This window comes from Borostomias antarcticus (assembly GCF_949987555.1).
Source record: "Borostomias antarcticus genome assembly, chromosome: 19".
Taxonomy (NCBI): domain Eukaryota; kingdom Metazoa; phylum Chordata; class Actinopteri; order Stomiiformes; family Stomiidae; genus Borostomias; species Borostomias antarcticus.
Genome location: NC_140252.1, coordinates 10,830,535 through 10,840,201, shown reverse-complemented (window position 1 = coordinate 10,840,201; position 9,667 = coordinate 10,830,535). Strand labels below are relative to the sequence as shown.

The 9,667-nt window shown below is 46.3% G+C and overlaps 2 protein-coding genes across 4 annotated transcripts in view; one reads left to right on the top strand and one right to left on the bottom strand.

Moving 5' to 3' along the window:
* The window catches only part of cgref1 (cell growth regulator with EF-hand domain 1), a 4,517-nt gene extending 3,383 nt beyond the window's left edge, over window positions 1-1,134 (top strand). The window contains exon 6 of the mRNA XM_084454102.1: window positions 337-1,134. Within this exon, the coding sequence (XP_084310228.1) occupies window positions 337-774 (438 nt within the window). The 3' untranslated portion in view covers window positions 775-1,134. The remainder of the gene's footprint in view (window positions 1-336) is intronic.
* A 927-nt stretch (window positions 1,135-2,061) lies between these two features.
* On the bottom strand, window positions 2,062-8,204 carry LOC311322139 (cathepsin B-like). Of its 3 annotated transcripts, none has more exons than XM_084454172.1 (11): window positions 8,090-8,200; window positions 6,310-6,337; window positions 5,901-6,028; window positions 5,689-5,774; window positions 5,262-5,376; window positions 4,370-4,485; window positions 4,128-4,213; window positions 3,845-3,991; window positions 3,418-3,534; window positions 3,110-3,238; window positions 2,062-2,954 (listed from the first exon to the last, which is right to left on the bottom strand). In XM_084454172.1, the coding sequence occupies exons 3-11, from the start codon at window positions 6,021-6,023 to the stop codon at window positions 2,881-2,883; spliced, it is 993 nt and encodes a 330-aa protein (XP_084310298.1). In that variant the 5' UTR covers window positions 6,024-6,028; window positions 6,310-6,337; window positions 8,090-8,200; the 3' UTR covers window positions 2,062-2,880. The 3 variants fall into 3 exon arrangements, with proteins under 3 accessions (XP_084310298.1, XP_084310299.1, XP_084310300.1); XM_084454173.1 differs by lacking the exon at window positions 8,090-8,200 and adding an exon at window positions 6,654-8,070; XM_084454174.1 differs by lacking the exon at window positions 6,310-6,337 and having other exon boundaries at window positions 8,090-8,204.
* Window positions 8,205-9,667: the final 1,463 nt, after the last annotated feature.

Here is a 9,667-nt window from a genome sequence, read left to right as displayed (position 1 = left end):
AGTGGGCAGATAATGTTTCTGTAAGGCTATTGTTCCATACTGCGGCAGGGCGGAACTGAATCTGTAGACTAACGCGGCCTTGTGTGTTTGGTTACAGCTGGTGAATCAGTGCCATGTACCAGCCTTAGTGTGTGTGTGTGTGTGTATTATATGTGTGTATGCAAATGAGTGTTTGAAGTTTTGCATGCAACTGAAGGTTTTGCATGCAAGTGTGTGTGTGCGCTTGCATGTTAGTGAGAGTGTGTGTTCGCATGTGCCTGTACTGTGTACGTGCATACAGTATATATGCCAGAGTGTGTACTCCATGTAACAGTGTGTGTGTGTGTGTGTGTCCAGGTGGTGTCCATGGTAGATTTCCTCCTGCAGACCCAGGATGTGAACCAGGATGGCCTGTTCGCTCCTTCCGAGCTCCTCTCCCCTCCCATGCCGCAAGGGAACTCCGACTCCCACAATGCACCTCCCCAGCAGGAACAGGAAGCGGGTGTGACCTCAGAGGGGAAGTCGTCACCACCCGGCAGTCCAGAACCACCACAGCAGGAGGACCGTGTGGAACAGGAAGTAGCGGTAGAGGCAGAACAGGGGGGTCTAAAGAAGGAAGGACAGAAGGAGGACAGACAGGAAGCGCAGCAGCAAACCCTGGAAGAGCACCCGGGCCAGGAAGACCAGCCACAGCAAGCAGAAGAGCAGAAAGGACCACAAATACCAGAAGCCCCTGCTGCAGAGCAAGAGCACAGCAAACAAGCCCCAGTGCACCAAGGACAGCCTGAGATGTGAACACACACTCGCGTAGAGGGCACAGATAGTCAACACACACACACACACAACACTCCAAAAGACTACCTAGGACAAACAGATCCATGACACACACAGTTGACAGTTAACCTGTCCATCCAGGCGAATAGATGCATCCAATCGGCGCAGTCTGTCCAGTGACTGACAGCAGCGACACACAATCACAGCCTCTCGCTACTTATTTTAAAACTCTTGCTTTTCTGTTCATTTTTGCAATAAAAAAAAAAAGGTATTTTACTGACCTACCATCAAGTCTGACGTAGCTGCCATGTTGCTTTGTGACTGCTGCGCTGTTACAGATGGGCCTGTTGTTTATAGGTAAATATCAGCAAGGTGCCAAGATCATAACCTCATACTGGTGAAGTCTGTTTGCTTCTGTGAGAATCTGAAAGAATGGAAAAAAATCTTGCATAATGCTGAAGATATCTAAATAAAACACCAGCCTGTATTCCGGAATGCATGTATGAAGTTTTAAAAAGCTGTTCCTGTGTAGTCAAAACATGCTGCATGCCGTTCAATAAAACACTACTGCTTTTCTATTTTCACCTAGCCAGACGTATGGGCAGCAGATGATCTCAAGGTCTCAGAACTCAGCAGCCGACTGCAAGGGTCCGTTTACACAGGATTCAGACGACGCCTAGTCTAGAACCAGGAAGCCCTTCTTCCAACGGAAAACCGACATGGAAATGTGTTTTTAAGGCTTGATCTGGCCAGGAAATGTGTCACGAAACATAAAGTCAATTGACATGCAGACAACATTGCTAAGGTTCAACTGCCTTTGATAAACACTAGAGAATGATCCAGAATCTGTGTGGTCTGAACCCACTTATGCAAGAGTCGTGTGCGTGTGTTACTGATTAGGTGTTTAACCTTGTGTAGACGGTCACCTGCAGTGGTCGTTCTGGGACTAGACCCACTAGAATGGACTGGAGTCTGCTGACCAGCACACGGCAATACGATGTCATGTCATCTTCAGACTGGCCTACATGTCACGATCATTTTTTTATTTTAAAGCACGTGGAATTAACGGTTTATTGTACATTTCCTGAAGGGAAGGTTTGTATGTTTATAATAAAGCTTCTGCTTTTTCATGCTATCTTTGTCAGTGTGTGTGTACAAGACTAGTTGTTCCAACATCATGCTATGCCTGAATCTCTCTCTACACTCAAGGTTACAGAAGCTGTTACCGGGTTGCTGGTCCAGATCCATTGTACATTAAGTACAGTACTGGTAAAGAACACTTAAGACCATGATATGAAACCTGTTGGTTTTAATTAACGTCAGGTACCTCAATCATGTCACAACCCCTTGATCAGGACAAGGACAAAATCATTGAAAATAGCATTTAAAATCAGGTTACATTACAGTCAGTAAAAAAAACAAGTCTAATCTCCAATCAGTTTTTAAAAACATATTTGATAGTGCACAACACAATCCATGATGTCCTACGAGAATATTTTGCTAAAATGATTTACAAATCAGAAGGCATTAGCCATCTCTAATTCTGAAGTAGTGGGGTGACCAGGAAAGCCTGCTACCCACTTCCCTGAACAAGAGGAGGACTTTGCATTTACGTCCAATGGCTGAGTTTCACTTTAAAAGACTAATGAATAAAAACGGTGACTTCCAGCATGTTGTGACCGGCTAAGCTCAGCAGCTGACCGCTGTTTGACCTCTGCATGACTGGCTCCAATGTGCAAATAAAAAACAGGAAACTAAGATAGTGGTCAGCCAGATCATCTGAACACTCTACAGTGACCTCCTCCTCCCCCTGTCTGGAGACAGATACGCTCAGCCAACCCACGGAGGCCAATACACCTGGATACGGAGAGGAGAGGAAGCCACTGCAGACGGTTGAGGCCCGTCCTGAGAAACAGCCTGCTGGAGTCACCTCAGAGAAAAGGTCACGACCTTCGACCTTCTGACTAAAACACAACCAGCAGCATTGATTTGTCCCGTCTTCCTCCCCCCCCCCCCCCCCCAATGCATATTAAAGTGATCAATAACATCTTAACTAGAGGCCGGGTCTGAGTACAGCTCCCCCGGGTGGACGGGGGGGGGGGGGGGGGGGTGCTGCATCTGCAGTCTCTACTGAGGGATTCCAGCCACAATCTCAGACTCTATTCCACAGTGATCTTCTCCACGCAGGATCTTGAAGAACCCTGGGAGGGGAACAGAAATAGCGTTTAAGACGTTTACAACCACAGCATGGCCGTTTCACTGTTTCACCAACATACAGGACATGAACCGGATCCATGTGCTTTGCAGACGGGGAGAAAGTGCAATGCATATATATGTGTGTGTGTGTGTGTCTCACCGTTCTCTCCCCAGTCGGTGTTCCAGGAGTTTGCAGCCAGCCAGTAGGGGGTGCCGTCCTCCACTCCCCAGCCCAAGATCTTGATGGCGTGGCCTCCCACAGGTGAGCCAGACACATGCTGGTACACTCCTACACACACGCGCGCACACGTCAGCGACGAGAGAGAGTTTGTGTGTGTAAACAATATCAAAGTACATTGGAACCATGAGACAGAGTGAGCGACAAGTGATTTGGTTTGATGTTGGCAATATCAAGGTTCACTGTGTGTGTGTGTGTGTGTGTGTGTGTGTGTGTGTGTGTATTCTCACCTGACTTGTAGTTGAGGAAGTCTTCGTAGACGGTGAAGGCTCCCTCCGCAGGCCCGTTCTTGTAAAGCTCAGTCATGATCTGTTTCTCCTCAGAAGGCACATTGTACGACTGCTTACCTACAACACAACACACACACACGTTACACAGCTTACAACACACACGTTACACAGCTTACAACACACACGTTACACAGCTTACAACACACACGTTACACAGCTTACAACACACACGTTACACAGCTTACAACACACACGTTACACAGCTTACCTACAGTGCACGAGTGTGCGCACGCACACACCCGCACGCACAGCTTACCTACCACACAACAGTGAGTGAGTGTGTGTGTTAACCTCCAGCACATGCAAACATATACATATACGTGTGTGTGTGTGTATGTGTGTGTGTGTGTGTTGATTCCACCCTTACCAAAGTGTTTGTCCTGTCCGTAGGAGGGCATGTAGCCAGGCTCACACTTTTCTGTGCACTTGGGCGTGTCTCCCCCTTCTCCAGTGCACGGGGGTCTGGAGCCGTTCACATGGTGCTCGCACGGGGCGATGGAGTACGGTCTACAACCTGACAAGAGACACACAGGGCAGTTGAGTGGGTGTGCGTGCGTTTATAAGGGATTGGACTGTGGCTGACGGAAAGGAGTTTCTTACAGGCCCTCGCTCACACACACAGGCCCTCGCTCACACACACTTGAACTCACCAATGTGGGAGTCGTACAGGCCTCCAGACACCAGCCCGTCGGTGGTCCAGTACTCCCAGGCAGCCCCGGGGTATCCACCGTTACACCTAACACACACACACACACACACACACACAAACACACAAACACACAAACACACAAACACACACGAGTTGAAGGTAGGATTCAATACCAAAAATTTCACATCTTTCTTGTAATGCTTACACACCCACGCACGCACGCACGCAAACACACACACACACCCCATGCCACAGGTGTCGCAGCAGGTGAGCAGGTCCTCTGACGAGATCTCCACGCTGACCTTGGCGTTGCTATGGATACACACACGGTCGGAGATGGCCTCCGCAGCACCAAAGGCCTGAACAGGGAACACACACACACAATTTATTTTTTCTTGCTCTAACTGAATGGTGAACAACGCACGAGTGTGTAAAGCAGGGGTGACAAAAAGTAGAACTTGCACATCCACAATGTAAACCAGGTGTAAAGCAGGGGTGCCCACACTTTTTTGGCTTGAGACACTTTTAAAATGTCCAATTCATCAAGATCTATATTAAACTTTGTTGTACATATGCCTTGCACAATCTCAACAGGTATCAGTCAGCTAGTTGTCAGAACAGTGTCTTTAGCCTCCTTTAATGACTCAATCACACAGCACAATACACTCTGATGACTTGCACTGAATGGATCAGCCAGGGTTGCATAATCCTGACTCTTTTTTTTTTGAGTTTCCGATTGATTTTGGTAGGCTACTATCAGCTCTATAGTTTAGAGTGGTACAAAATAGATTGCATACAACAAGTTGCAGCAGCTACAAATACAAGCCTAAACAATGATGAAATCAGCCCACACATGATTAAATCATTAAAATACTCAGCTAAACTGTGGTACAAAATGGTCACACTTGTAATCTACAAAGTAGCAGAAGGAGAAAGTTGCTCATTTGGAGAAGAGAGGTGACGTGACTGCTTGCCTCTACACACGCAATTTCAACACGCGTCAAGCTGCCTTTTTTTATGGCTTTTTCTTTTGAGGGGCTCGAGTGCCACCAGTGTGACTGAACTGTATGTATAATTTGTGTGTGTGTGTGTGTGTGTGTGTGTGTGTGAGTGAGCGCGTGTGTGCATGTCGTACCCAGCAGGATCCACATGACCCCTGGTCTCGGACCTCCTTCAAGGTGGGGCAGTTGGGCCACTGCTCTCTGGGGTCAAAGCTCTCGGGCAGCTTCACATCACCTGCATACTGCATCCTAACACACACAAACACACACAAACAATTCAAACTGGTCTCCATACTCAAGAGGAAATGACACAGCCCAGCTACAGAGCGCTAACTGAACCTGAAGTTTGATTGACCGATGCTGAGCCAGGAGAGAGAGGTCGTGTGGAACAGAGCTGACCCTTCTTCCTGACCAGTAGGTCTGATCTGATGAGCTCAGCACAAGGCAGAAATGTCAGGTGCTCAGCTGTATCATCTGACTGGCTTTCACTTCCCCCTTCAGAGCTCAACTGGAACATCCACAAGTAGCGCTCTCAGACACACACACGAACTTGACACTCACATGACGGGGAGTTTAGGGCCCTTCAGCAAAGTCCCGCACAGGCTCTTCACGTAGCTGTAGTCCACATTGTGGAAGTTGTGGCCGGCCTAATCACAGAAACAACCGTGGGTGAATCTCAGAATGTCAAAAACAATGAAATCCATGTAATGCACTGCTTTTAACCAAAACTATATCATGCATGCGCACACGCACAAACATGCACACACACACACCTTCCAGGTAGTGTTGAGCTTGTTGATGTAGTTGACCATTTCGTCGGACAGTGGGGAAAGGCGGGGCCTAGCCCAGCTGATCGACAGGCCGGCTACCAGGCACAGGAACGCCAGACGCCACATCTTTCCTGTCGCAACAGGAAACATAATCGTCAGGAGCAGGTAGCAGACTGGATCACTGGCGGAGAATATCAAGTACAGTGAAGATTAGATTTAGAGATGACGTTAAAAGGGGGCACTAATAGATAAAATGGCTCCGGTAAGTGTCTCTTAAACCAAACTGTTTTAATCTGTGATAGGAGGAGGGAGGCCTGAACAACACAATTAAAAGTTTGTACAGGGTCTAGAAAAACTACAAAACAGGCATTCAATTCTTGAAAGAGGGCTCGCAACTCAAGTATAAGGTTACCTGAAGATCTGTTGATCAAAACGTTGATCTGTTGATCAAAACACACCACAGCTTGTTAGGTCTGCCTCGCACGCATGGATGAACGCACACACACTTACTTCAGCCATCAGTCAGGCGGGAACAGAAACACTCCAGCTAGGCTACTTAAAAAGCCCTCTCCACAGAGAGAACACACCAGAGCCAAGAGGCTGAGATGACGCATGCATGCACACACGCAATGACACACACACACACACACACACACACACACACACACACACACACACACACACACACACACACACACACACACACACACACACACACACACACACACACACACACACACACACACACACACGTACCTGAGAGGACTTTTGTAGTATAACTAGCAGGGCCCAGAAGGAGTTCTGATCTGGGCTATAGGATCAGTGACATTCGATCGTCATCCAAGAGATTTATAGGATTATGTTTCTGTGTTGATGAGAGGCTCCAATTGTACTCATTTCCAGCATCACTGACTGACTACAAAACAAAGGGGTCTGTAAAAGGAATTAGGAGTCTTTGGGGTATGAGTTCACTAAACAGTCTGTAGTTTGATCATGAGGGCCTTGTCAGGAAGGATGACTCAGCACCAAAAGGAAGCAGCAGAGTACGAAACTGGCCTGGGTTAATCTTGTTCTGAGCTCAGCATCTGCAAAGCGCTCACAAAGCAGCACACTGCCATCTGTCGTTGTTCAACCCCTCCAAAGGGGAAGTGAGGCTTTCGGGAATTCAGCTCACAGCACGACTGTCTACTCTTTTGTCTGAAATCCCTAAGTACCACAGAGAGAAATCTCAAGCGTTAGACAGAAGTAACACTAGATTAGAGAGAATGAAAGGGTACGCTGTGTACTTTTTTGCCCTCACCCGTTATTTAAAACAATGTTTTATCGCCAGGTTGTGATGGGTGAACAATTAGGTGACCTACAGGGGGGATGACAGACTTGACTAAACAGAACATGGGCGGCGCGGGGGCGACATCTGAGAGGAGAAACGAAACTAGATTTTGTTTCCAATCAGAAATGACATCCAACCATGCCTAAAAATGTTTAAAGACAGGTTGAATATCCTCAAACTTGGCATTTCGGGATCTGGTACCAGCTAGCTATCGCCTAGGCTAGCTTTCCGTTTCACACACTGCTGACATAGCTTTTAACTTGCTATATTAAATTAGCGACAAATAATGCCTTCAGATCGTCTGGGTTTTGCATAATGAACATTAGTTATCTACTGGGGGATACCCAGGGCTCGTTCATAAATATTGCTAGTATAGTTAAATTATAGCACTAACAAATACTTTTGACAACTTTCCATGTCAACTCACACTGAGGAAAAGCCGTTCATACCATGGCGGAGGTGGCTTGTTAACAACAACACTACCCAGGCAAACTGCCAAACTTAACCTTTACATTACCTTTAACCTTTAACATACACTTAGCTAAAGTTACTGGTGGCGAACCGAAAATTACACCCTCAAAAGACCTATGGATAGCTAGTTAACTAGTTGCTACAATCGTAGCAACTTGGTTAGGCTAACAATTAATCCAGCAATCAAAAATGACTGGTTATCGTTAATGAGAAAGATAGCATAACAATTAGCTAACGTTAGTCTCATAGCAAATCAAACCGGGACTGGCTAGCTAACGTTAGCCAGGATGCTAGCACTAGCTGACTAGCCCGCTATTGTTAATGTTGTCCTAATTAATCACAAATGGAATACAACTCAAACAGGTTGAGGAATTTGATCGTATCAACTCACCTGATACGTTAATCCGCTTCACTGACAGTGTCAAACTTCAGGTTCTGCTCGTCACTCTGTAACGTTAATGTTAGCTGACTGTCCGTCGATGTTTTCGACTCTATCTTAAATCAGCTGGGAGCACGTGATACTACTAGGCTGCCGACATCACGTGACACTACTAGGCTGTCGACATCACGTGCTTCACTTTCGCTCCGATCATGCCCGCGTGACGCTGGATGGATGTTGCGTCGTCGTTAAAAAGCCAAGCCCAACGTTAATGGTGTAATATCGGTAGCAGCAAGAGATCCACCTGAAACATGAACTCGTTTACTTTCACCCACAAACACGATGCCGCTTTTGTAGCTACGATCATTCGCCGTGACTCCCGTTAACTTTTGCCACATACAGCTTGATTTGCCATTGTCATCACTCTGCTCTGATGATCTCGCAAATTATCAAGCATGGTGCTTAATCATCTTCTCGTTTCTTCTTAAATGTGCTGACTAGTCTTGAATAGTTCTGACCAGAATCATAAGGTCTACCTCATGTGACTTGATAAAAGAGCAAAATAATCACATTTATGTTTAGTCGTTGAGTAGCCTAAATTTGATATCTAGTCATGACTTGTTACCTCCGCCCAGAGGGACAACGCAAGGCGGAGAGTAATATTTTCGCTTGCTTGTGTGACAAGCAGGATTAAAGAAGAGATTGTCCGCATCACTGGTATAGCTCCCAATAGCCTATATTTATTGAGTTAACACCCAAGCATGTAACGTTTCGAGCCTTCCCGGCTCTTCCGTAAGATTACCAAAAACTACCTGACCAATTGTCATGAAACTCAGTGGAGGGGTGTACAATGGGCCAAGGAAAAACCCATTCAATTTTGGAGCAGATCCAAATCATGGGGAAGATCTGAAAATTTAAACACAACTTTGAGCAAAGCAGCTGTGTGTGGGGGCGTTTGTACCGGTGCCACATGGCCACCTCACCTCCATTAATTTTTTGGACTTGGGCTCGGGAGCGAAAAATGTTCTCCCTGTTCATTGTTAATGGGTGGAAGTGAAACAATATTGATATGGGAAGGTCAGAGACAGGGTTTGGACTGGCATAAAGCTCTCGACCTAACGAATACAGCAATACCAAACATGTATTATACAGAAATACCAAACAAGCCATGAAATGCATTCACAGGCAGAGGTCTGTGCTCTCTGAGCACCATTTCTAACTGTTCTTCATACGATGACAATGCAACAGTTTTAACCGTAATCTGTTCAGTGCAGCAACTGCCCATAGGCTACTGGCGTGGTCAGATCAGCAGAACCGCTGGGGAAGAAACTTGTCACAACACGCCAACCTGATAGTGTTAGGTTAGGGTAACCTTAACCCTCTTGTGTTTATTCTGTCTCAATAATACAGTACATGTATCATTCACTTTAGGATTGTGATACTACAGTATTTGTCACTAGATGAGGCAGTGATGCATTAGCCTACATTTGTCTGGCGTTGCAGGTCTACACAATAATTGCAAAAAAATCTGTTTATGGATGTCAATGCTTAGCCTCTTGAGACCATCCTGATCTCACGAGCTCATGTTCT

Bases quoted from the DNA above. Each gene is read 5' to 3' on its own strand.
- LOC311322139 (XM_084454174.1), bottom strand. From the start codon at position 6,023: ATGTGGCGTCTGGCGTTCCTGTGCCTGGTAGCCGGCCTGTCGATCAGC. The intron at 5,377-5,688 runs GTGAGTGTCAAG...TGTGTGTGTTAG, and splicing joins GGCCCTAAACTCCCCGTCAT to GATGCAGTATGCAGGTGATG. The intron at 3,535-3,844 runs GTAAGGGTGGAA...GTTGTGTTGTAG, and splicing joins CGGACAGGACAAACACTTTG to GTAAGCAGTCGTACAATGTG.